At 48.3% G+C, this 27,897-nt stretch overlaps 1 protein-coding gene across 1 annotated transcript; it reads right to left on the bottom strand.

Moving 5' to 3' along the window:
- Positions 1-1,171: 1,171 nt before the first annotated feature.
- Positions 1,172-23,690, bottom strand: MRPL4 (mitochondrial ribosomal protein L4). Its single transcript, XM_075343090.1, has 9 exons — positions 23,573-23,690; positions 22,111-22,192; positions 21,711-21,879; positions 21,362-21,413; positions 19,976-20,093; positions 19,770-19,876; positions 19,331-19,440; positions 4,528-4,601; positions 1,172-1,377 (listed from the first exon to the last, which is right to left on the bottom strand). Exons 1-9 carry the CDS (start codon positions 23,624-23,626, stop codon positions 1,232-1,234), a joined length of 912 nt encoding a protein of 303 aa, XP_075199205.1. The 5' UTR covers positions 23,627-23,690; the 3' UTR covers positions 1,172-1,231.
- Positions 23,691-27,897: the final 4,207 nt, after the last annotated feature.

The raw sequence follows: 27,897 nt of genomic DNA, 5'->3' as shown, positions 1-27,897 counted from the left end.
TCGGCACAGTACCTTCCAATTCATAGGTAGAGAGATCCAAGGACCATCCATCCATGACTAACAAGAACACCTTCCCTTGTATCCAGCAGTCAGCACAGTACCCTCCCATACATAGGTATAGAGATCTAGGGACCACCCCTCCTTGCATCCAGCACAGTACCCTTGGAAGAGATTCAGGGACCACCCTAGAGTAACAAGACCACCCCCTCCTTGTGTCCAGCAGTCAGCCCAGTACCCTCTCATACATAGGTATAGAGATGCAGGCACACCCCTGACTAACAAGACCACCTCCCCTTGTACCCAGCAGTCGGCACAGTACCCTCCCATACATACCGTGTTTTTCCAAAAATAAGAGACAGTCAAACTTTTTTTTGTGCCCCAAAAAACGCTAGGGCTGAGGTCTTGTTCTTGGAGAAACACGGTTGGGGGCGCCCCCCCCTTCACAGGAGACTCATACTTACCAGACCCCGGATGTCTGAGTAACTCCGAAGTCCTCCCTCTGATCTCCGGCAGCCGCTGCCAGCAAGTATGCTTCACGGACACACACACACACACACACACCATCCAGCGGTACAGAGTGCGTACGTTAGGTTATACCTGTCAGGAGCCCGTACAGTCTAACATCTACCCCGGCCGCAGGGATGGGAGGAAGTCACGTGTCCCAGGTCCTTGCGCTCCACCGCACGGCCTCTCAGGATCGGTATCGCTGGATGCGGTGAATGTGTGTGGGTGTGCGATTGCTACAGGTCCTGCCGATCAGGGTGCAGGGTGTCCCGCTCTCTATAATGAAGTGTCTTGCAGTATCTTTAACTTTTTATCTGCACGGACATTTCATTATTGAACCGAGACGAGGGCTTATTTTCGTGGGAGGGCTTATAGTTAAGCCTTGCTCCAAAAATGCTTAAAATCCCTGCTAGGGCTTATTTTCGGAAAAACACGGTAGGTATAGAGATCCAGAGACCACCCCTGTAACAAGACCACCGCCCCTTGCATCCAACAGTCGACACAATATCCTCCCATACATAGCATTAGAGATGCAGGGACCACCATTGAGTAACAAGACCACCTGCCCTTGTATCCATCAGGCGGCACAGTACCCACCCATGAGGGCCTGTCCTCAGACAAGCGGTGCTGATTAGCCGGTATGTGGATGATAAACTAATGGAAAATGTGGTTTTCTTTACTTTTATTGAAATGTAATAATATATACAAAAGAAGGAGTCGGCGGAGTTCAGGGGAAGTCGCTGTAGGGTAAACTGAACGGGTACAGAGCCGAGTAGCGGACGTCTTGCCACAGTAATTTTTCTTCTAGGAAATCCACGGCTGCGATTGTCAGCAGGATGGTGTCGTGCTTCAGCATGCTGTAGACGTTCATACCTGGTGCAGGCGAAGAGAAGAAAGGGTTAACAGGCAAAGACGAGCCAGGCTGGGTGTGTGGGAAACAGGCGGTTCATTATAAAAGTATGGATCGTCCCTACTGGAAATTACTACCGATTCGTATGGCGGTAATACCAGCATCGCAGGCTCCGGCACAAGAGTTATATATTCTCCATCGCTAGATTATTTATACTCCACAATGTCATTTGTTCTGAGAAAAGCCTCCAATCGGCCATTACTACCTCTTGTGGTCGGCATTCCACAGTCTGACTGCTCTAACTGTAAAGAACCCTTTCCTATTTAGCTGTCGGAATCGCTTTTCTTCCACTCGCAGTGAGTGCCCCCTGGTCCTTAGTACTGTCTTTGGAAGAAATAAGTCATGTGCCAGTCCTTTATATTGACCACACATGTATTTATACATATAAATGAGATCTCCTCCGAGACGTCTTTTTATCTAAGCTAAACAACTTTTTCAACATCTCCACAGAATCTAGTTGCCGCCTTTGAACTGACTCCAAGGGTGGCTTTACACGCTTCGATATTTGTCCCGATATCGCTAGCATGCGACCCGTAGCGTGTAAAGCCCGCCTAACTTAACGTGGAGCCCAAACCTGGATCCCATATTCCAGATGTGGCCTTACAAGTGATTTATAGAGGGGTAACAATACGTTGGGATCACGGGATCTAATCTCTCTTTTTATACACCCTAGAATCTTGTTTGCTTTAGCAGCTGCTGTCTGACATTGAGTGCTGCTGCTCAGCTTATTTGTAATGAGGATACCCAAGTCCTTCTCCTGTTCTGTAGTCCCGAGTTTCCTTCCATTTAATGTATACGCAGCTATAGGATTACTCCGTCCTAGGTGCATTACTTTACATTTATCAACATTAAATCTCATTTGCAGAGTATCTGCCCATTCTGACATCTTATCCAGATCATTCTGTAATAATAGACCATCAAGCTCAGCTTTTATTTTCCTACGTTTTTCTTTGCCGAGGACATAAAACTGACACTTTACTCACAATCCCATCCACAAAGTAATCAATAAAGAGATCAAAAAGAATTGGACCTAATACAGATCATTCTTATCCCCACTAAGGATCCTTGTGGTCCACACTGTTCCCTATACAGATCATTGTTGATCCAATGGATCATTATGGTCTCCATCGCTTCCTATAAAGATCCTTGCGGTCTCCATCGCTCTTTATACAGATCCTTGTGGTCCCCACTGCTCCCTATACAGATCCTTGTGGTCCCCACTCCTCCCTATACAGATCCTTGTCGTCCCCACTCCTCCCTATACAGATCCTTGTGGTCCCCACTCCTCCCTATACAGATCCTTGTGGTCTCCACTCCTCCCTATACAGATCCTTGTGGTCTCCACTTCTCCCTATACAGATTCTTGTGGTCCCCACTCCTCCCTATACAGATCCTTGTGGTCCCCACTGCTCCCTATACAGATTCTTGTGGTCCCCACTCCTCCCTATACAGATCCTTGTGGTCCCCACTGCTCCCTATACAGATCCTTGTGGTCCCCACTGCTCCCTATAGAGATTCTTGTGGTCTCCACTCCTCCCTATACAGATCCTTGCGGTCCCCACTGCTCCCTATACAGATCCTTGTGGTCTCCACTGCTCCCTATAGAGATTCTTGTGGTCTCCACTGCTCCCTATACAGATCCTTGTGGTCTCCACTGCTCCCTATACAGATCCTTGTGGTCTCCACTGCTCCCTATACAGATTCTTGCGGTCCACACTGCTCCGTATACAGATCCATGTGGTCCACACTGCTGCCTATACAGATTCTTGCAGTCCCCACTGCTCCCTATACAGATGCTTGCGGTTCGCACTGCTCCCTATACAGATGCTTGCGGTCCCCACTCCTCCCTATACAGATCCTTGCGGTCCCCACTCCTCCCTATACAGATCCTTGCGGTCCCCACTCCTCCCTATACAGATCCTTGCGGTCCCCACTCCTCCCTATACAGATCCTTGCGGTCCCCACTCCTCCCTATACAGATCCCTGTGGTCCCCACTTCTCCCTATACAGATCCTTGTGGTCCCCACTTCTCCCTATACAGATCCTTGTGGTCCACACTGCTCCCTATACAGATCCATGTGGTCCACACTGCTGCCTATACAGATTCTTGTGGTCCCCACTCCTCCCTATACAGATGCTTGCGGTTCGCACTGCTCCCTATACAGATGCTTGCGGTCCCCACTTCTCCCTATACAGATCCTTGTCCCCACTGCTTCCTGTATAGCTCATTTGTGGTCCCCACTATGAATCCTTGTGGTCACCACTATGAATCCTTGTGGTCCACACTGCTCCCTACACAGATCCTTGCAGTCCCCACTGCTCCCTACACAGATCCTTGCAGTCCCCACTGCTCCCTACACAGATCCTTGCAGTCCCCACTGTTCCCTACACAGATCCTTGCAGTCCACACTGCTCCATATACAGATCCTTGCGGTCCACACTGCTCCCTACACAGATCCTTGCAGTCCACACTGCTCCATATACAGATCCTTGCGGTTCCCATTGCACCCTATATTGATCCTTTTGATCCCCACCGCTCCCTATACAGATCCTTGCGGTCCACACTGCTCCCTACACAGATCCTTGCAGTCCCCACTGCTCCCTACACAGATCCTTGCAGTCCCCACTGCTCCCTACACAGATCCTTGCGGTCCACACTGCTCCATATACAGATCCTTGCGGTCCACACTGCTCCCTACACAGATCCTTGCAGTCCACACTGCTCCATATACAGATCCTTGCGGTTCCCATCGCACCCTATATTGATCCTTTTGATCCCCACCGCTCCCTATACAGATCCTTGCGGTCCACACTGCTCCCTACACAGATCCTTGCAGTCCCCACTGCTCCCTACACAGATCCTTGCGGTCCACACTGCTCCATATACAGATCCTTGCGGTTCCCATTGCACCCTATATTGATCCTTTTGATCCCCACCGCTCCCTATACAGATCCTTGCGGTCCACACTGCTGACTTTATAGAATATACTAATGTATGAATTAAATAACCACAAATTGTGAAGAGGTTTTAGCCTCTACGTCTGATAAAATAAATAAAAAGAAAAAAAGTTAAAAAGTAGAAAATGATAATAAACAACGCATTAAATTGTTACCTATGGCTGGAATTAGATTTATCTTCTTGGAATTGACGGTCGCACTGAGGATGTTTTCGGGCATGTCTTCATTGCTGTGACAAAGACAACAAATAAGTAAAAAAAAAATTTATTACCAAATTGTTGGAGACACGTCCAGTGCTTAGGATGAAATGCTAAAAACAAAAAAAAAAAAAAAACCAAAACACTAAACTAAATAACATTTTCTATAATAATTTTGCCTTAAACACTGAAATGGTCATCGTCGTTTCAACAAATTCTGAATTAATGGATCGTACAAGCAAATATAAGACGCTTTCTACCATATCTTATCAGAGAAATCTGCTTCTTTCTCCACTTATGAGCCACTTCTTTTCTGAACGCTTTATTCTCTCAAAAAGAAACCTACTAAAATCTATCTTGGTCAAAAGAAAATGAAGTGTAAGATCGCTGAGGGGTCAGATTATAGCTATTAAAGTCTATGGAGAAAGAAGGAGGGAGAGCAGAGGACAGACAGAGCATGCTGCTCCTTTCTAGTAAGTGTTTTATCTCACCTGTGCTGGATTTGTTTCTACGCTGCCTATTACTGCTGTATAATGTCCTATGTACAGCTGGCTGTGAGCATACGCATACATACAGGGGAGCAGGAATCCCTCATATCTGTTTGTACTGTCTATGGGGGACATCACAGCTGCTAGTCCCGCAAAAAGTGGTTAGGATGCAAAGTTATGGGGGGGAGGGGAATCTGCTGCTTACACTGTTATGGGGCAAATGTCCCCAATTCTCCATGATCCTGCTATGTGTGTGTCCCCCATCCTTGCACATATGTCCCCTATCTTGAGCACATCATGTTATATAATGGATGTCCCGCATCCTTTTATATATGTGGCCCTTCCTGGTATATACATTTGAAACCCTTAGTTTCCCTCCGCTCTCTATACAGACGCATCTGCAGGTTTTCCCCTCCGCTCTCTATACAGACGCATCTGCAGGTTTTTCCCTCCGCTCTCTATACAGACACATGTGCAGGTTTTCCCCTCCGCTCTCTATACAGACGCATCTGCAGGTTTGTCCCTCCGCTCTCTATACAGACACATCTGCAGGTTTTTCCCTCCTCTCTCTATACAGACACATCTGCAGGTTTTCCCCTCCGCTCTCTATACAGACGCATCTGCAGGTGTTTCCCTCCGCTCTCTATACAAACATCTGCAGGTTTTTCCTCCTCTCTCTATACAGACACACCTGCAGGTTTTTTCCTCCTCTCTCTATACAGACATCTGCAGGTTTTTCCCTCCACTCTATACAGACACATCTGCAGGTTTTTCCCTCTGCTCTATACAGACACATCTGCAGGTTTTTCCCTCGGCTCTCTATACAGACACATCTGCAGGTTTTTCCCTCTGCTCTATACAGACACATCTGCAGGTTTTTCCCTCTGCTCTATACAGACACATCTGCAGGTTTTTCCCTCGGCTCTCTATACAGACACATCTGCAGGTTTTTCCCTCTGCTCTCTATACAGACACATCTGCAGGTTTTTCTCTCCGTTCTCTATACAGACACATCTGCAGGTTTTTCCCTCCACTCTCTATACAGACACATCTGCAGGTTTTTCCTCCGCTCCCTATACAGACACATCTGCAGGTTTTTCCCTCCACTCTATACAGACATCTGCAGGTTTTTCCCTCCACTCTATACAGACACATCTGCAGGTTTTTCCCTCCGCTCTATACAGACACATCTGCAGGTTTTTTCCTCCTCTCTCTATACAGACACATCTGCAGGTTTTTTCCTCCTCTCTCTATACAGACACATCTGCAGGTTTTTTCCTCTTCTCTCTATACAGACACATCTGCAGGTTTTTTCCTCCTCTCTCTATACAGACACATCTGCAGGTTTTTTCCCTCGGCTCTCTATACAGACACATCTGCAGGTTTTTTCCTCCTCTCTCTATACAGACACATCTGCAGGTTTTTCCCTCCCCTCTCTATACAGACGCATCTGCAGGTGTTTCCCTCCGCTCTCTATACAGACACATGTGCAGGTGTTTCCCTCCGCTCTCTATACAGACACATCTGCAGGTTTTTCCCTCCGCTCTATACAGACACATCTGCAGGTTTTTCCCTCCCCTCTCTATACAGACGCATCTGCAGGTTTTCCCCTCCCCTCTCTATACAGACACATCTGCAGGTTTTCCCCTCCCCTCTCTATACAGACACATCTGCAGGTTTTCCCCTCCGCTCTCTATACAGACACATCTGCAGGTTTTTCCTCCTCTCTCTATACAGACACATCTGCAGGTTTTTCCCTCCGCTCTCTATACAGACACATCTGCAGGTTTTTTCCTCCTCTCTATACAGACACATCTGCAGGTTTTTCCCTCCGCTGTATACAGACACATCTGCAGGTTTTTCCCTCTGCTCTATACAGACACATCTACAGGTTTTTCTCTCCGTTCTCTATACAGACACATCTGTAGGTTTTTCCCTCCGCTCTCTATACAGACACATCTGCAGGTTTTTCCCTCCCCTCTCTATACAGACACATCTGCAGGTTTTCCCCTCCGCTCTCTATACAGACGCATCTGCAGGTGTTTCCCTCCGCTCTCTATACAGACACATGTGCAGGTGTTTCCCTCCGCTCTCTATACAGACGCATCTGCAGGTGTTTCCCTCCGCTCTCTATACAGATACATCTGCAGGTTTTTCCCTCCGCTCTATACAGACACATGTGCAGGTTTTTCCCTCCGCTCTATACAGACACATCTGCAGGTTTTTCCCTCGGCTCTCTATACAGACACATCTGCAGGTTTTTTCCTCCTCTCTATACAGACACATCTGCAGGTTTTTCCCTCCACTCTCTATACAGACACATCTGCAGGTTTTTCCCTCTGCTCTCTATACAGACACATCTACAGGTTTTTCTCTCCGTTCTCTATACAGACACATCTGTAGGTTTTTCCCTCCGCTCTCTATACAGACACATCTGCAGGTTTTTCCCTCCCCTCTCTATACAGACACATCTGCAGGATTTCCCCTCCGCTCTCTATACAGACGCATCTGCAGGTGTTTCCCTCCGCTCTCTATACAGACACATGTGCAGGTGTTTCCCTCCGCTCTCTATACAGACACATCTGCAGGATTTCCCCTCCGCTCTCTATACAGACGCATCTGCAGGTGTTTCCCTCCGCTCTCTATACAGACACATGTGCAGGTGTTTCCCTCCGCTCTCTATACAGACACATCTGCAGGTTTTTTCCTCCTCTCTCTATACAGACACATGTGCAGGTTTTTCCCTCCGCTCTATACAGACACATCTGCAGGTTTTTCCCTCCACTCTCTATACAGACACATCTGCAGGTTTTTCCCTCTGCTCTCTATACAGACACATCTACAGGTTGTTCTCTCCGTTCTCTATACAGACACATCTGTAGGTTTTTCCCTCCGCTCTCTATACAGACACATCTGCAGGTTTTTCCCTCCCCTCTCTATACAGACACATCTGCAGGTTTTCCCCTCCGCTCTCTATACAGACGCATCTGCAGGTTTTTCCCTCCGCTCTATACAGACACATCTGCAGGTTTTTCCCTCGGCTCTCTATACAGACACATCTGCAGGTTTTTTCCTCCTCTCTCTATACAGACACATCTGCAGGTTTTTCCCTCCACTCTCTATACAGACATCTGCAGGTTTTTCCCTCCACTCTATACAGACACATCTGCAGGTTTTTCCCTCCACTCTCTATACAGACACATCTGCAGGTTTTTCCCTCCACTCTCTATACAGACACATCTGCAGGTTTCTCCCTCCACTCCCTATACAGACACATCTGCAGGTTTTTCCTCCGCTCCCTATATAGACACATCTGCAGGTTTTTCCCTCCACTCTCTATACAGACATCTGCAGGTTTTTCCTCCGCTCCCTATATAGACACATCTGCAGGTTTTTCCCTCCACTCTCAATACAGACATCTGCAGGTTTTTCCCTCCACTCTATACAGACATCTGCAGGTTTTTCCCTCCACTCTATACAGACACATCTGCAGGTTTTTCCCTCCGCTCTATACAGACACATCTGCAGGTTTTTCCCTCCGCTCTATACAGACACATCTGCAGGTTTTTCCCTCCGCTCTATACAGACACATCTGCAGGTTTTTCTCACTATCTGACATGAAATCAGAATAAATCTTTCCCGTTTTTGGTCAATTAGGAACCAAAATTTCTATTTGCCAAATGTCAGAATGAGGGAGAGAATATTTTAAGGCATTTTTATTACTTTCTGCAAAGTCAGAAGTTTCATACATGGCATTAGTATTTGGTGGCATTGCCCTTGCACTGTATGACTTGGGTGAAACGTTTTGGATCTCCTTCCACAGCTTCTCACCATAGTTGGTAGGAATTTGGGCCCATTCCTCCCGACAGAACTGGTGTAACTGAGCCATGTTTGTAGGTCGCCGCTCGCACCGGCCTTTTCAGCTTTGCCCATACATTTTCAATAGGATTGAGATCAGGGCTTTGTGATGGCCACTCCAAAACATTGACTTTGTTATCCTTATGCCACTTTGTATCCAGTTTGGCAGTAGCTTCAGGTCATTGTCCATTTGGAAGACCTATTTCCGCCCAAGCTTTAAGTTCCTGGCTCAGGTCTTCAGATATTGCTTCAGTATTGCCTCATAATCTTCTTTCCTCATGATGCCATCTATTTTGTACAGTGCACCAGTCCCTCCTGCAGCCAAACAACCCCACAACATGATGCTGCCACCCCCATGTTTCACAGTTGGGATGATGTTCTTAGGCTTCAGAGCTTCTCCTTTTTTCCTCCAAACATAACGGTTGTCATTATGGCCAAACAGTTCAATTTTAGTTTTGTCAGACCACAGGACATGTCTCCAAAAATTAAGGTCTTTGTTCCTGTGTGCATTTGCAAACATTAATCTGGCTTTTTTATGTTTCTTTTGGAGTAATGGCTTCTTCCTGGCAGAGTGATCTTTCAGCCCATGTTGATACAGTACTCGTTTCACTGTGGATAATGACACAATCTTACCAGCTTCCACCAGCATCTTCACAAGGTCTTCTGCTTTTGTTCTTGGGATGATATGCACATGTCTGACCAAGGCATGTTCATCTCTGGTACACAGAACCCGTCTCCTTCCTGAGCGGTATGATGACTGGATATTCCCATCTTGTTAGCACTTGTGTAGAATTGTTTGTACAGATGAACGAGGCACCTTCAAATATGTGGAAATTGCACCCAAAGATGAACCAGACTTCTGCAAGTCCACAATTCTCTTCCTGAGATCATGTTTTGACTTTCCCATGTTGCTACACAAAGAAGCCGTGTGTTTCAGGTGTGCATTAAAATAAATCCACAGGTGTGTCTCTAATTAACTCAGATGTTGCCAATAAACCTATGAGAAGCTTCCAAAAACATGACCTCATATGGTCTGTGCCATATTGTTTAAAGGTATAGTACTCTTAGTGTATGGAAACTTTTAATGCCTTAAAACATTCTCTCTCTCATTCTGACATTTGGTAAATATAAATAATTTTGGTTCCTAATTTACCTAAAACAGGAAAGGTTTATTCTGATTTCATGCCAAAAAGTGAGAAAAACCTGCAGATGTGTCTGTATAGATCAGGGGTGGGCAATTAATTTTCCCATGGGGCCGCATGAGAAATTGGGATTGGTTTAGAGGGCCGGACTAATATAATTACCTCAGTTCTACCCAATATACTACATCACTACACCCCCTCCATATACTACACCTGTAATAAACTACACCCCTATATACTACACCTGTATTATACTACACTCCCTCCATATACCTGTAATATACTACACCCCCATATACACCTGTATTCTACTACACCACTATATAATACACCTCCGATATACTAAATCATTACACCCCATATACTACACCTGTAATATACTACATCACTACACCCCCATATACTACACGTGTAATATACTACATCACTACACCCCCATATACTACACGTGTAATATACTACATCACTACACCCCCATATACTACACGTGTAATATACTACATCACTACACCCCCATATACTACACGTGTAATATACTACATCACTACACCCCCATATACTACACGTGTAATATACTACATCACTACACCCCCATATACTACACGTGTAATATACTACATCACTACACCCCCATATACTACACGTGTAATATACTACATCACTACACCCCCATATACTACACGTGTAATATACTACATCACTACACCCCCATATACTACACGTGTAATATACTACATCACTACACCCCCATATACTACACGTGTAATATACTACATCACTACACCCCCTCCATATACTACACCTGTAATATACTACATCACTACACCCCCATATACTACACCTGTAATATACTACATCACTACACCCCCATATACTACACGTGTAATATACTACATCACTACACCCCCATATACTACACGTGTAATATACTACATCACTACACCCCCATATACTACACGTGTAATATACTACATCACTACACCCCCTCCATATACTACACCTGTAATATACTACATCACTACACCCCCATATACTACACCTGTAATATACTACATCACTACACCCCCATATACTACACGTGTAATATACTACATCACTACACCCCCATATACTACACGTGTAATATACTACATCACTACACCCCCATATACTACACGTGTAATATACTACATCACTACACCCCCTCCATATACTACACCTGTAATATACTACATCACTACACCCCCCATATACTACACCTGTATTATACTACACTCCCTCCATATACCTGTAATATACTACACCCCCATATACACCTGTATTATACTGCACCACTATATAATACACCTCCGATATACTACATCATTACACCCCTATATACTACACCTGTAATATAGTACACCTGAAATATACTACACCTCCATATAGCACACCTGTAATATACTACATCACTACACCCCATATACTACACCTGTAATATACTACACCTCCATACAGCACACCTGTAATATACTACACCTCCATATACTACACCTGTAATATACTACACCTCCATACAGCACACCTGTAATATACTACACCTCCATATACTACACCTGTAATATACTACACCTCCATAGAGCACACCTGTAATATAGTACACCTCCATATAGCACACGTGTAATATAATACACCCCCATATAGCACACCTGTAATATAGTACACCTCCATATAGCACACCTGTAATATAGTACACCTCCATATAGTACACCTGTAATATACTACACCTCCATATAGCACACCTGTAATATACACCTCCATATAGCACACCTGTAATATACTACATCACTACACCCCATATACACCTGTAATATACTACACCTCCATATAGCACACCTGTAATATAATACACCTCCATATAGCACACCTGTAATATACTACACCTCCATATAGCACACCTGTAATATACTACACCTCCATATAGCACACCTGTAATATACTACAACTCCATATAGCACACCTGTAGTATACTACACCCCTATATAGCACACCTGTAATATACTACACCTCCATATAGCACACCTGTATTATACTACACCTCCATATAGCACACCTGTAATATACACCTCCATATAGCACACCTGTAATATACTACGCCTCCATATAGCACACCTGTAATATACTACATCACTATACCCCCATATACTACACCACTATATACACCTCCATATAGCACACCTGTAATATACTACACCCCCATATGTCACACACCCTGCTCCCCATACAGCCTGCACCCCCATATCACACACACTACACCCCCATATGTCACACACCATGCCCACATATCTCACCCTGCCTGTACCCCAACTTACCCCTCTCAAACACTCTGCACCCCTTCACATCCTTCTGTCAGTCTGCAGCCCTCATATGCCACTCACCCTGCAACTCCATCTTCCCTCATATGCCACTCACCCTGCAGCTCCATCTTCCCTCATATGCCACTCACCCTGCAGCTCCATCTTCCCACATATGCCACTCACCCTGCAACTCCATCTTCCCTCATATGCCACTCACCCTGCAACTCCATCTTCCCACATATGCCACTCACCCTGCAACTCCATCTTCCCACATATGCCACTCACCCTGCAGCTCCATCTTTCCTCATATGCCACTCCCCCTGCAGCTCCATCTTCCCTCATATGCCACTCACCCTGCAGCTCCATCTTCCCTCATATGCCACTCACCCTCCAGCTCCATCTTCCCTCATATGCCACTCACCCTGCAGCTCCATCTTCCCTCATATGCCACTCACCCTGCAGCTCCATCTTCCCTCATATGCCACTCACCCTGCAGCTCCATCTTCCCTCATATGCCACTCACCCTGCAGCTCCATCTTCCCTCATATACCACTCACCCTGCAGCTCCATCTTCCCTCATATGCCACTCACCCTGCAGCTCCATCTTCCCTCATATGCCACTCACCCTGCAGCTCCATCTTCCCTCATATACCACTCACCCTGCAGCTCCATCTTCCCTCATATGCCACTCACCCTGCAACTCCATCTTCCCTCATATGCCACTCACCCTGCAGCTCCATCTTCCCTCATATACCACTCACCCTGCAGCTCCATCTTCCCTCATATGCCACTCACCCTGCAACTCCATCTTCCCTCATATGCCACTCACCCTGCAACTCCATCTTCCCACATATGCCACTCACCCTGCAGCTCCATCTTCCCTCATATGCCACTCACCCTGCAACTCCATCTTCCCTCATATGCCACTCACCCTGCAGCTCCATCTTCCCTCATATGCACTCACCCTGCAGCTCCATCTTCCCTCATATGCCACTCACCCTGCAACTCCATCTTTCCTCATATGCCACTCACCCTGCAGCTCCATCTTCCCTCATATGCCACTCACCCTGCAACTCCATCTTCCCACATATGCACTCACCCTGCAGCTCCATCTTCCCTCATATGCCACTCACCCTGCAACTCCATCTTCCCTCATATGCCACTCACCCTGCAACTCCATCTTCCCACATATGCCACTCACCCTGCAACTCCATCTTCCCTCATATGCACTCACCCTGCAACTCCATCTTCCCTCATATGCCACTCACCCTGCAGCTTCATCTTCCCTCATATGCCACTCACCCTGCAACTCCATCTTCCCTCATATGCCACTCACCCTGCAACTCCATCTTCCCTCATATGCCACTCACCCTGAAGCTCCATCTTCCCTCATATGCCACTCACCCTGCAACTCCATCTTCCCTCATATGCCACTCACCCTGCAGCTCCATCTTCCCTCATATGCCACTCACCCTGCAGCTCCATCTTCCCTCATATGCCACTCACCCTGCAATTCCATCTTCCCTCATATGCCACTCACCCTGCAACTCCCATCTTCCCACATATGCCACTCACCCTGCAACTCCATCTTCCCTCATATGCACTCACCCTGCAGCTCCATCTTCCCACATATGCCACTCACCCTGCAACTCCATCTTCCCTCATATGCACTCACCCTGCAGCTCCATCTTCCCTCATATGCCACTCACCCTGCAACTCCCATCTTCCCTCATATGCACTCACCCTGCAGCTCCATCTTCCCTCATATGCCACTCACCCTGCAACTCCATCTTCCCACATATGCACTCACCCTGCAGCTCCATCTTCCCACATATGCACTCACCCTGCAGCTCCATCTTCCCTCATATGCCACTTACCCTGCAACTCCATCTTCCCACATATGCACTCACCCTGCAGCTCCATCTTCCCACATATGCCACTCACCCTGCAGATCCATCTTCCCACATATGCCACTCACCCTGCAACTCCATCTTCCCTCATATGCCACTCACCCTGCAACTCCATCTTCCCTCATATGCCACTCACCCTGCAACTCCATCTTCCCACATATGCCACTCACCCTGCAACTCCATCTTCCCTCATATGCCACTCACCCTGCAGCTCCATCTTCCCTCATATGCCACTCACCCTGCAGCTCCATCTTCCCTCATATGCCACTCACCCTGCAACTCCATCTTCCCTCATATGCCACTCACCCTGCAACTCCATCTTTCCTCATATGCCACTCACCCTGCAACTCCCATCTTCCCTCATATGCACTCACCCTGCAGCTCCATCTTCCCTCATATGCACTCACCCTGCAGCTCCATCTTCCCTCATATGCCACTTACCCTGCAACTCCATCTTCCCACATATGCACTCACCCTGCAGCTCCATCTTCCCACATATGCCACTCACCCTGCAGATCCATCTTCCCACATATGCCACTCACCCTGCAACTCCATCTTCCCTCATATGCCACTCACCCTGCAACTCCATCTTCCCTCATATGCCACTCACCCTGCAACTCCATCTTCCCACATATGCCACTCACCCTGCAACTCCATCTTCCCTCATATGCCACTCACCCTGCAGCTCCATCTTCCCACATATGCCACTCACCCTGCAACTCCATCTTCCCTCATATGCCACTCACCCTGCAACTCCATCTTCCCTCATATGCCACTCACCCTGCAACTCCATCTTCCCTCATATGCCACTCACCCTGCAACTCCATCTTCCCTCATATGCCACTCACCCTGCAGCTCCATCTTCCCTCATATGCCACTCACCCTGCAACTCCATCTTCCCTCATATGCCACTCACCCTGCAACTCCATCTTCCCACATATGCACTCACCCTGCAGCTCCATCTTCCCTCATATGCCGCCACTCACCCTGCAACTCCATCTTCCCTCATATGCCACTCACCCTGCAACTCCATCTTCCCTCATATGCCACTCACCCTGCAGCTCCATCTTCCCACATATGCCACTCACCCTGCAACTCCATCTTCCCTCATATGCCACTCACCCTACAACTCCATCTTCCCTCATATGCCACTCACCCTGCAACTCCATCTTCCCTCATATGCCACTCACCCTGCAACTCCATCTTCCCACATATGCACTCACCCTGCAGCTCCATCTTCCCTCATATGCCACTCACCCTGCAACTCCATCTTCCCACATATGCACTCACCCTGCAACTCCATCTTCCCTCATATGCCACTCACCCTGCAACTCCATCTTCCCTCATATGCCACTCACCCTGCAACTCCATCTTCCCTCATATACCACTCACCCTGCAGCTCCATCTTCCCTCATATGCCACTCACCCTGCAACTCCATCTTCCCACATATGCCACTCACCCTGCAACTCCATCTTCCCACATATGCACTCACCCTGCAGCTCCATCTTCCCTCATATGCACTCACCCTGCAGCTCCATCTTCCCTCATATGCCACTCACCCTGCAGCTCCATCTTCCCTCATATGCCACTCACCCTGCAGCTCCATCTACCCTCATATGCCACTCACCCTGCAGCTCCATCTTCCCTCATATGCCACTCACCCTGCAACTCCATCTTCCCTCATATGCCACTCACCCTGCAACTCCATCTTCCCTCATATGCCACTCACCCTGCAGCTCCATCTTCCCTCATATGCCACTCACCCTGCAGCTCCATCTTCCCTCATATGCCACTCACCCTGCAACTCCATCTTCCCTCATATGCCACTCACCCTGCAACTCCATCTTTCCTCATATGCACTCACCCTGCAGCCCCCCTCCCCCTCATGTCCCCTCTTTTCTCATTACCAGTCATCATGTGTCCACATCTCCTTCAGCATTCAGCATGTCTTGCTTTCTGCCCGGCATCCTGTGTCTCCTCCCACACAGTCACATGGGCGTGACATCATCGCAGGTCCTGTAAGATGAATTATTCCGTCTGCTGTGCTGCTTCTTCTCCTGCCGGGCGGGAACTTTTGAAATGACACACGCAGCGCAGTACTGACAACGTCAGAGCGCGCGCGTGTCACTGACAATTAGTGCCGGCAGGGAACAGAGGAAAGACTCCTGCGTTCCGCTGCCTGCACTGACTGTGCGGCGGACCTGCACAGGATCTCTCCCTGCTCGGCACGCTGCAGCCTGGCTCCACTACACCGGCTGAAGACGGGCGGGCCGGTCACAGAGCAGGCGGGCCGGATGTGGTCCGCGGGCCGCCCCTTGCTCAGGTCTGGTATAGATAGTGTATGTACACTTCAGGTTTCAACTGTATCTGATGCCCATCCTGGTAAATACGTCCTCACCATGGCCCCATCCTGGTATATATATCCCTAGACCCATCCTGGTATATATATATAATATATATATATCTATCCCTCACCATGGCCCCATCCTGGTATATATATCTATCCCTCACCATGGCCCCATCCTGGTATATTTATATATCCCTCACCATGGCCCCATCCTGGTATATTTATATATCCCTCACCATGGCCCCATCCTGGTATATATATATATATCCCTCACCATGGCCCCATCCTGGTATATATATATATCCCTCACCATGGCCCCATCCTGGTATATATATATATATATCCCTCACCATGGCCCCATCCTGGTATATATATATATATCCCTCACCATGGCCCCATCCTGGTATATATATATATCCCTCACCATGGCCCCATCCTGGTATATATATATATCCCTCACCATGGCCCCATCCTGGTATATATATATATCCCTCACCATGGCACCATCCTGGTATGTATATATATATATCCCACACCATGGCCCCATCCTGGTATATATGCTTCCCGTTATTTATGCCGCTTTTTTAACCACAAAAAAAACATACAAACAATTCTACTCCCCTTCCCTCCATTCGGGCAAGCTCATGATGTCACTACCATGTGCCCCAGTCACATGCCGACGTCAGCTGCCGGCTAATCCAAAATTAATATTCACTGCTCTCCACGCCCATAATCCTGTCCACCTCTTGGTGCCGGCTTCAGTGCTGAGTGGTGGGCAAGGTTATGGGCGTAGGGAGCAGTGAATATTCGTTTTCTTTAATAGCGAGCACACGTGTTTGCCCCAGTCACTGGCTTCCTGCAATGGCCACCCCGCTCCTGCCTCCTGTGACCCCCCCACTCCACCATGGCCGCCGCTCCGTCCCACCAACCCACAGCGAATGCAACACATCCAGACTTTAAAAACGCACCCTCCACTTTCCTCTCAAATTTGGAGGAAAAAAAGTGCATTTTATAGTCCTAAAAATACAGTATGTGGCAAATATTGAATACTTATTAACTGCAATGCGCAAGGCTGATGAAAATGAGCGTATCACAATATTGACCAAGGAATGGCGGCTGCTCAGTGTTCTAAAATGTGCGCTTTTACACACCGGAAACAATTATGGATCAGGGAGAACTCAGGTAGTCGGAGAAAAGAATGGCATTTCAGAACCATTTGTTGACAGGAATAAGATCACTTTACCACCACTGCACATCAAATCAGGGTTAATGAAGCAGTTTGTAAAAGCTCTAAACAAAGAGGGAAGATGCTTTGACTACATCTGCAGAAAATTTCCAGCGCTGACCATGGAGAAACTAAAGGCGGGTATGTATGATGGTCCTCAAATTAGAGAACTCTAAAACAGATCCACACTTCAAAGATTAATTGATCAATGCTGAGGCCAGACATGGTCTACTTTCACTACAGTTCTACATGAGGCAGACGCACGGTCTACTGTCACTATGGTTATACATGAGGCAGACGCATGGTCTATTTTCACTATGGTTCTATATGAGGCTGACGCATGGTCTACTTTCACTATGGTTCTACATGAGGCAGACGCAAGGTCTACATTCACTATGGTTCTACATGAGTAAGACGCACGGTCTATTTTCACTATGGTTCTACATGAGGCAGACGCACAGTCTACTTTCACTATGGTTCTACATGAGTCACTATGGTTCTACATGAGGCAGACGCATGGTCTACTTTCACTATGGTTGTAAATGAGGCAGATGCATGGTCTACTTTCACTATGGTTGTAAATGAGGCAGACACATGGTTTACTTTCACTATGGTTCTACATGAGGCAGACGCACAGTCTACTTGGTTCTACATGAAGCAGACTCATGGTCTACTGTCACTATGGTTCTACATGAGGCAGACACACGGTCTACTTTCACTATGGTTCTACATGAGGCAGACGCATGGTCTACTTTCACTATGGTTCTACATGAGGCAGACGCATGGTCTACTTTCACTATGGTTGTAAATGAGGTAGATGCATGGTCTACTTTCACTATGGTTGTAAATGAGGCAGATGCATGGTCTACTTTCACTATGGTTGTAAATGAGGCAGACACATGGTTTACTTTCACTATGGTTCTACATGAGGCAGACGCACAGTCTACTTGGTTCTACATGAAGCAGACTCATGGTCTACTTTCACTATGGTTCTACATGAGGCAGACGCACAGTCTACTGTCACTATGGTTCTACATGAGGCAGACGCATGGTCTACTTTCACTATGGTTCTACATGAGGCAGACGCATGGTCTACTTTCACTATGGTTCTACATGAGGCAGATACATGGTGTACTTTCACTATGGTTCTACATAAGGCAGACGCACGGTCTATTTTCACTATGGTTCTACATGAGGCAGACGCATGGTCTACTTTGACTATGGTTCTACATGAGGCAAATACATGGTCTACTTTCACTATGGTTGTAAATGAGGCAGACGCATGGTTTACTTTCACTATGGTTCTACATGAGGCAGACGCATGGTCTACTTTCACTATGGCTGTACAGAATTTTCTTGGGAACTATAAAAGGAGATTACACTGAACTAGTAGAAAGAATGCTATCTTCTGTCACTTTGATATAAAGCTCTCAGCCTGAGTATTAAAAGCAGGAATGGCGACGTCTGCTACTTACGCATCAACGATCAGCACGGACTCTCCCCAATGCCGCCGCTTAAAAAGATCTAAGAGGTATTGAGGGTCCGATGACGGGATCTCGATGGACTCAATTATGTGAAGATCGTTCTGTGGGGTGAATAGGTAAGATAATGAATAAACTGCAGGAATAGATAAAAACACTTCATTAAAAAAACATGGAGGCTGCTCAGTAATCAGAGCACTATTAAGATCTGGTGCAACCATATGGTAAAGTCCATCAATATTTTTAACCCCCAACACCCCCCCACGACAGAATCCCTTTATCTGTAAATTAAAACGGTTTTTCAATGTTATGTCAATGCTGAGAAATGACCACTTGAAGATACAGGCCCAAAGCCTGAGACTGCACTACTAAGACCACCCGACATCCCCGCCAAAATAAAGAGTGAAGTGCGCTGCCAACTAGTGTACTGCACCTGAGTGAGCTTTGTGGTTAATGCAGTCTTCAGTCCCAGAACTCGGAGCTTCATGGGTAGCATGTAATAATAGCTGGTGGGGCCCCGGGGACCGTGCGCTACCCCACCTATAGGGGACAGACAGAAAAAGAGAAGCCTTGTAAATCAGCTCTGTCACTGACAGGAGAGGTCAGAGGAGCACAGGATATTACTGTCCAAGCACCGACCTCCTCTCCACAGCGGGGACCTGATGCTTCCTTGCCGGGCTCGCCCAGTTCCTTTCTGCCGCCAGGGTTTCCTTCCTCCTCCTCTGACCTCGGCCCGAGTCTTCGTCTTGGCATAACTCTGCAGAAATCATCAGTGTAAAATGTGGGCCCAGGGCAGTGGTGATGCCCACCCCGGGGGCCACCGTGCAGTTCTGCAGCTTAGCAAGCTAGAACAAGTATTTTTGGCAAGATCCTCCTGCTTGTTTCAGGGAGCAGAGGAGACTGGAGCTAAGAATTGTACATGGGTGCAGGAGGCCGGCAGGTTCCAGGGGGCTTTGGTCAGAATGTTCTGGGGGAGTGGGGGAACATGTTCTGGGGGGAGCTCTTGTTTTGGGGTTAGAGAAGGTAGGGGGGGGGGGGGGGGGGTCGTCATGTACTGAAGAAGATGAGAGTGGGGGGGGGGTCATGTACTGAAGGAGACTGTGGGGGTCATGTACTGAAGGAGAGTAGGGGGGTCGTCATGTACTGAAGGAGAGTAGTGGGGGGGTCATGTACTGAAGGAGAGTAGTGGGGGGGTCATGTACTGAAGGAGAGTAGGGGGGGGGTCATGTACTGAAGGAGAGTAGGGGGGGTCCTGTACTGAAGCAAAGTAGGGAGGGGTCATGTACTGAAGGAGAGTGGGGGGGGCGATCATGTACTGAAGGAGAGTGGGGGGGGGGGGGTCATGTACTGAAGGAGAGTAGGGGGGGTCATGTACTGAAGGAGAGTGGGGGGGGTCATGTACTGAAGGAGAGTGGGGGGGGGCATGTACTGAAGGAGAGTGGGGGGGGGGGCATGTACTGAAGGAGAGTGGGGGGGGGTCATGTACTGAAGGAGAGTGGGGGGGGGGTCATGTACTGAAGGAGAGTGGGGGGTGTCATGTACTGAAGGAGAGTGGGGGGGGGTCATGTACTGAAGGAGAGTGGGGGGGGGGGTCATGTACTGAAGGAGAGTGGGGGGGGGGGATCATGTACTGAAGGAGTAGGGGGGTGTCATGTACTGAAGGAGAGTGGGGGGGGGTCATGCACTGAAGGAGAGTGGGGGGGTGTCATGTTCTGGGGCGAGGGGGGCTATGCTCTCTCACTGTGCATGATAGAGGGCAGTGGAGCATATATGGCTGCACTGACCATGTGAGGAGACTGTGTGGGTGCACTGTATATAGGGAAGGCAGAGGCTACATGACTGCACTGTATATGAGGGAATCGAGGCCAAGTTTCCACCCTGAATATTGGGGGAGGGTGGCCATGTGGGTGTACTGTATATGGGGACAGGTAAAACTTTATATAGGGGCCAGTAACCTCACTAATCGCTGGGGGGGCCACATCTAGGTAAGGGTGCATGTTGGGTGGTTCGGGCTGGGATACTCACAATTCTTTTGAAGTTTCGCTGCCATGTTACCACCTGGTGAATGACATCGATCCTGAAAAGCAAAGACAGATGTCAGATACACATTCCCCTCCGGTGGCAGCAGCACGGCCACACACGACGGCCTGGAGGACGCGAGCGATGTGATAGACGTCATTATGCACCAGGCTGGGATTGTGGACGTCGTGCTGCCGCTGCAGAGAGCACAAGACCCTATAGTCCCTCCCAGATATTCATAAGGCTCATAAATGAGCCACCAGCAGGGGGCGCTCCTCTTCACATCAATGTCGATGTCTCCTGATCCTGGTGGAGTCCAGATACACGGAGGTGACGAACCGGACACAGACCTCACCTGGGGGGGACGTCAAACACATCGGGGTGCAGCTGCACCAGGCTCGTCGGTTCATCCTCCTCTTCATCCAGGTTTTCCAGCCAGACGGTCCGCGCAGATAAGTGCGGGGGCACCGGGATCCTACATACTCGCTGCACAGGCCGGGAGAGGTCCACCGGGGGGCGCTGGACTGGAAGATGGAGAAAAACAAAAATGGGAGAAATAAAATGCTGGATCTCTGCCTGTAAATGGATAAGTGATAAATTTATCGCGACCGTCCAGTAATCCGGAACATCTGAATGATGATGGAATAATGGAATTTCCAATCACAACTTCTAGAAGGGACTGATCACGCGCTCCCCCATTATATCTACATACCAGCCCCGACCGATACAGGACCCCCCAGACTCATCTCACGTACATTTCACAGGTCCGTCCTTTAATCCTGGAGGCAGAATGAGGTTGGGAGGAACAATGGGATCAGAGGAGAAAGACGAGAGAAGCTGCGGAGAAGAGATCAGTATGAGAAGTCGTTCATGTTCTGGAGTCTATGGAGCCTGGGTGACTACGCGACTATGGAGCCTGGGTGACTACGCGACTACGGAGCCTGGGTGACTACGCGACTACGGAGCCCGGGTGACTACGCGACTACGGAGCCCGGGTGACTACGCGACTACGGAGCCCGGGTGACTACGCGACTACGGAGCCCGGGTGACTACGCGACTACGGAGCCCGGGTGACTACGCGACTACGGAGCCCGGGTGACTACGCGACTACGGAGCCCGGGTGACTACGCGACTACGGAGCCCGGGTGACTACGCGACTACGGAGCCCGGGTGACTACGCGACTACGGAGCCCGGGTGACTACGCGACTACGGAGCCCGGGTGACTACGCGACTACGGAGCCCGGGTGACTACGCGACTACGGAGCCCGGGTGACTACGCGACTACGGAGCCCGGGTGACTACGCGACTACGGAGCCTGGGCGACTACGCGACTACGGAGCCTGGGCGACTACGCGACTACGGAGCCTGGGCGACTACGCGACTACGGAGCCTGGGCGACTACGCGACTACGGAGCCTGGGCGACTACGGAGCCTGGGCGACTACGCGACAACGGAGCCTGGGCGACTACGGAGCCTGGGTGACTACGCGACTACGGAGCCTGGGTGACTACGCGACTACGGAGCCTGGGTGACTACGCGACTACGGAGCCTGGGCGACTACGCGACTACGGAGCCTGGGCGACTACGCGACTACGGAGCCTGGGCGACTACGCGACTACGGAGCCTGGGCGACTACGTGACTACGGAGCCTGGGCGACTACGTGACTACGGAGCCTGGGCGACTACGGAGCCTGGGTGACTACGTGACTATGGAGCCTGGGCGACTACGTGACTATGGAGCCTGGGTGACTACATGACTATGGAGCCTGGGCGACTACGTGACTATGGATTCCGGGTGACTACGTGACTATGGAGCCTGGGCGACTATGTGACTATGGATTCCGGGTGACTATGGAGCCCGGGTGACTATGGAACTAATGTATGCTCTGTAGCTACTAAAAATGGCTCCTAAAAACTACAACTCCCAGCTTGCCTTTGGCTGTCAGCTCATGCTGGGGGGGTTGTACTTTTATAACAGCTGCACAGACACAGGATGGAGACCATTAACTCAGATCAATAGTCTGCAACTAGCATCAAACTGAGGCAAAACTACACCTCCCAGCATGTCCTGACAGCCTCATGCTTCCAGGGCATGCTGGGAGTTGTAGTCTCGCACTAGGTTGCATACATTCTCTGTGGCATGACGATACCATTCTATAAAACAGGACTGTACCATTACAGAATAACGTGTAAAGTCCCGGGTCACTATATCTCACCCTTATCCCGGGCCCCTTCCTCCCACAGGTCAGGAGGAGACCCCGCAGCATCATCCCGAGCTCAGCTCCTCTCTCACATGAAAGCAGGAAGGTCAATGCGCGGCATGACAGACTGACTTCCGGCGCACACTGCGTGACGCTGAAGCCGCTATTGCCAGTACTGTGGGCGACGGCGCCCACAGCATGACGTCAACGCGTTCTTGCGTATGCGCCGGGCAAAAAGATGCAGGGTGTACACAAGAGGGCGCTCTTATAAAACAGGTGACCTGTGCAGAGATGTTCTATGTGTGGAGACAAGAGAGTATACAGAGGTTATAACAGCTGCCAACACATTATCTAAGGAGCAGGTCAGAAACATCACACGTGCCAGGAATGTAGAATGCCCCTCACTGGACTGCCCCTGGAACGCTGAGAGTTTTTTCTTTTTATGTTTTTTTTATTTGCATATTGATTGCTTTTATTTTATTTAGCATTTTTTTAAAAAAATGTCTAATTTTCGTTGCGGTCACTATAGCAACATTTTCTATTTTTATATATATATACTAGCTGTAGCACCCGGCATTGCCCGGGATAGTAACTGTCTCTCTGTCTCTCTCCCAGTCTCTGTCTGTGTCGCTGTCTGTCTCTTTCCTTGTCTGTCTGTTTCTATCTCTCTGTCTGTATTTGCATCAGTCTATCTGTCTCAATCTCTGTATCTGTCTGTCTCTTTCCCCGTCTGTCTCTTTCCCCGTCTGTCTCTTTCCCCATCTGTCTCCCCGTCTGTCTCTTTCCCCGTCTGTCTCTTTCCCCGTCTGTCTCTTTCCCCGTCTGTCTCTTTCCCCGTCTGTCTCTTTGGGCATTTGTCTTTTTGCCCAGCTGCCTCTTTTCAGGGCTGTCTCTTTGCCCGGTCTGTCCCTTTCCCCGTCTGTCTCTTTCCCCGTCTGTCTCCCCGTCTGTCTCTTTCCCCGTCTGTCTCTTTCCCCGTCTGTCTCCCCGTCTGTCTCTTTCCCCGTCTGTCTCTTTCCCCGTCTGTCTCTTTCCCCGTCTGTCTCTTTCCCCGTCTGTCTCTTTGGGCATTTGTCTTTTTGCCCAGCTGCCTCTTTTCAGGGCTGTCTCTTTGCCCGGTCTGTCCCTTTCCCCGTCTGTCTCTTTCCCCGTCTGTCTCCCCGTCTGTCTCTTTCCCCGTCTGTCTCTTTCCCCGTCTGTCTCTTTCCCCGTCTGTCTCCCCGTCTGTCTCTTTCCCCGTCTGTCTCTTTCCCCGTCTGTCTCTTTCCCCGTCTGTCTCTTTCCCCGTCTGTCTCTTTCCCCGTCTGTCTCTTTGGGCATTTGTCTTTTTGCCCAGCTGCCTCTTTTCAGGGCTGTCTCTTTGCCCGGCCTGTCTCTTTGCCCGGTCTGTCCCTTTCCCCGTCTGTCTCTTTCCCGCTCTGTCTCTTTCCCGCTCTGTCTCTTTCCCAGCTCTGTCTCTTTGCCCGGCTCTGTCTCTTTGCCCGGCTCTGTCTCTTTGCCCGGCTCTGTCTCTTTTCCCGGGCTGTCTCTTTGCCACTCTGTCTCTTTCCAGGTCTGTCTCTTTCCAGGTCTGTCTCTTTCCAGGTCTGTCTCTTTCCAGGTCTGTCTCTTTCCCCGTCTGTCTCTTTCTGTCTCTAACCGTCTCACTACCGACATCTTTTTACCTCACACATAAGCTTCTTATACTAACAGTTTATTTTGTTCCTATAGCAACCACTGACAGTTGCTATTTATAGCCTGCAGCTCCCACTTCCATTCAGTGTAATGACTGCATGATTTTTGTAGAGTAAGGCTGCTTTCACACCTCCGGTTTCTGCAATGCGGCACACTCCGGCACTTTGCAGGAAAATCGCAACCGTTTTTTTTTGCTGCCGGTTGCGATTTTCCTGCATAGACTTTAATTACTGCCGCATTGTGCCGCATGGCCTTGCGTTCCATCCGGTTTTTGCCGCATGCGGCAGATTTAGCCGATGCGGCGGCCGGATGGAACGTTGCCTGGCACGTTTTTTCGTGCGGCAAAAAAAACCGCATCGCGCCGCATTCGGCCGATGCGGCGCATTTTTCAATGCATGCCTATGGCGGCCGGATGCGGCGCGATGCGGCAATAACCGCATCCGGCCGCCGCATGCGTTTTTTGCCACTGCGCATGCTCAGTAGCATGCCGCAAGCGGCAAAAACCGGACGGAGCTCAAGCCGGATGTGTGAAAGCAGCCTTACTGGAAAGCGTGGGATTAAATTTTCCTGCCCAAACATAGTCTATGACGTTCCCTGAGTCACATGAGGCGTCTGTGCAAAATTTCGTGATTGCAAATGCGACGGTGCGGATTCCTTTAGCGGACACACACACACACACACACACACACACACACACACACACACACACACACACACTGAGCTTTATATATTACTAGCTGTAGCACCCGGCATTGCCCAGGATAGTAATGGATAGTAATTGTCTCTCTGTCTCTCTCCCAGTCTCTGTCTGTGTCTCGCTGTCTGTCTCTTTCCTTGTCTGTCTGTTTCTATCTCTCTGTATTTGCATCAGTCTATCTGTCTCAATCCCTGTATCTGTCTCTCTGTCTCTTTGCCGGGCTGTCTCTTTGCCGGGCTGTCTCTTTGCCGGGCTGTCTCTTTTCCCGGGCTGTCTTTTTTCCCGGGCTGTCTCTTTTCCCGGGCTGTCTCTTTTCCAGGGCTGTCTCTTTCTAGGGCTGTCTATTTCCAGGGCTGTCTCTTTGCCCATCTGTCTCTTTGGGCATCTGTCTCTTTGCCCGGCTGCCTCTTTCCAGGGCTGTCTCTTTGCCCGGCTGTCTCTTTCCTAGTCTGTCTCTCTGTCTGTCTGTCTTTTTCTGTCTCTCTCTATCCGTCTATCCTATCTTATACTAACAGTTTATTTTGTTCCTATAGCAACCACTGACAGTTGCTATTTATGGCCTATAGCTCCCAAGTCCATTCAGTTTAATGGCTGTAGGATTTTGTAGCCTAACTGGAAACCACGGGGTTAAATATTCCCGCCCAAACATAGTCTATGACGTTCCCTGAGTCACATGGAGTGTCTGTGCAAAATTTCGTGATTGTACATGCGACGGTGCGGATTCCTTTAGCGGACATACACACTCACATATACTCAGCTTTATATATTAGATATATATTGTTTTAAATATACACTTCTGTTGCACGATAAGAAAAATATTCCAGCAAGCAAGTCCACGGAAAAAATCTTCATTAAAACTTCATTTTTATTTATAAATCCTTATAAAACAGTCCATGTTAAATCACAACTGCCCCACTAGAGGACGCGTTTCGAACGACCATGTTCTTAATCCGTCTCTAATTCTTTTGAGAAAAAAATGGACTCATTAAAAAGGGGCTGAAACCCCAACATGAACATCATTAACCAGTGAAAATTTAGAAGGTGCAGCAAAAAAGTTCTCCTATTAACCCTACATGTCCAATACCCTAGAGAAGACTAGCAACAGTCTTCTATAGCGCTAACTCATATGTGTCCAACATTTAATTTATTCTATTATTTTCTATTTTTTATTTCATTTTATTTTATTTCTCTATTATTTTATCATTTTATCATTCTATCACTCTATCACTTAATCTCCCTATACAAGAAAATCAGAAGAAAAATCAGAGGAAAAAATCCCCTTCTAATAAAATTTACTTTTCTAGGAATTTTTCTTATAAATTTTTAATGAAGTCCTCCTTTTTTCTCAATAAGAAAAAGGACCTAGGAACCAATCCACACCATATTTCTATCCAATCCTGTATCCACTGTGATATGAAAATACTACAGAGACATCACTCACTTCGAACACAATACCCCCACCTAATATGCATATAACACATCATTCCTCCTATTCAAACCCATCGGGGATCTAGTTCCCATCAAAAAAATCCACTTGATCTCTCTGTGTAACAATAGCCTCTTCAAATCACCTCCTCTTTTAGGCAACTTTACTTTTTCTATCGCGTTTACCTTCATATCTGTCAAATCTCCTGAATGTACATCCCGAAAATGCTGGGACACTCCAGACAGGCTCCTGGTTGTCACATTATTCGCGTCATACACATGTTCTGAAATTCTCCTCCTTATAGGACGCGAAGTGCTACCAATATATTGCAACCGGCAAGTTACACAGGAGATCAAGTAGACTACGTAATCCGTACCACAGTTTATCATAGAATTTATGTCATAATTTTTACCTTGACTAAAGGAAGAAAAACTTTTAGTACCTTGCATAAAGACACACGAGCCACACGATTTGTGTCCGCACTTATAAGATCCCTTTGTTGGAAGCCAGTTCCCTGTGGCTTTCTCCACCCTATCCACACTA

This window comes from Anomaloglossus baeobatrachus, chromosome 4 (assembly GCF_048569485.1).
Source record: "Anomaloglossus baeobatrachus isolate aAnoBae1 chromosome 4, aAnoBae1.hap1, whole genome shotgun sequence".
Lineage (NCBI taxonomy): Eukaryota > Metazoa > Chordata > Amphibia > Anura > Aromobatidae > Anomaloglossus > Anomaloglossus baeobatrachus.
This window is presented reverse-complemented; position numbering and strand designations above follow the sequence as displayed.

Coding starts and splice junctions, on each gene's coding strand:
- MRPL4 (XM_075343090.1), bottom strand. CDS start 23,626: ATGATGCTGCGGGGTCTCCTCCTGACCTGTGGGAGGAAGGGGCCCGGG. Junction 22,193..23,572: donor GGAAGGGGCCCGGGATAAGG/GTGAGATATAGT, acceptor TCTTCTCCGCAG/CTTCTCTCGTCTTTCTCCTC. Junction 4,602..19,330: donor TCCGTGCTGATCGTTGATGC/GTAAGTAGCAGA, acceptor TCTTTGTCACAG/CAATGAAGACATGCCCGAAA.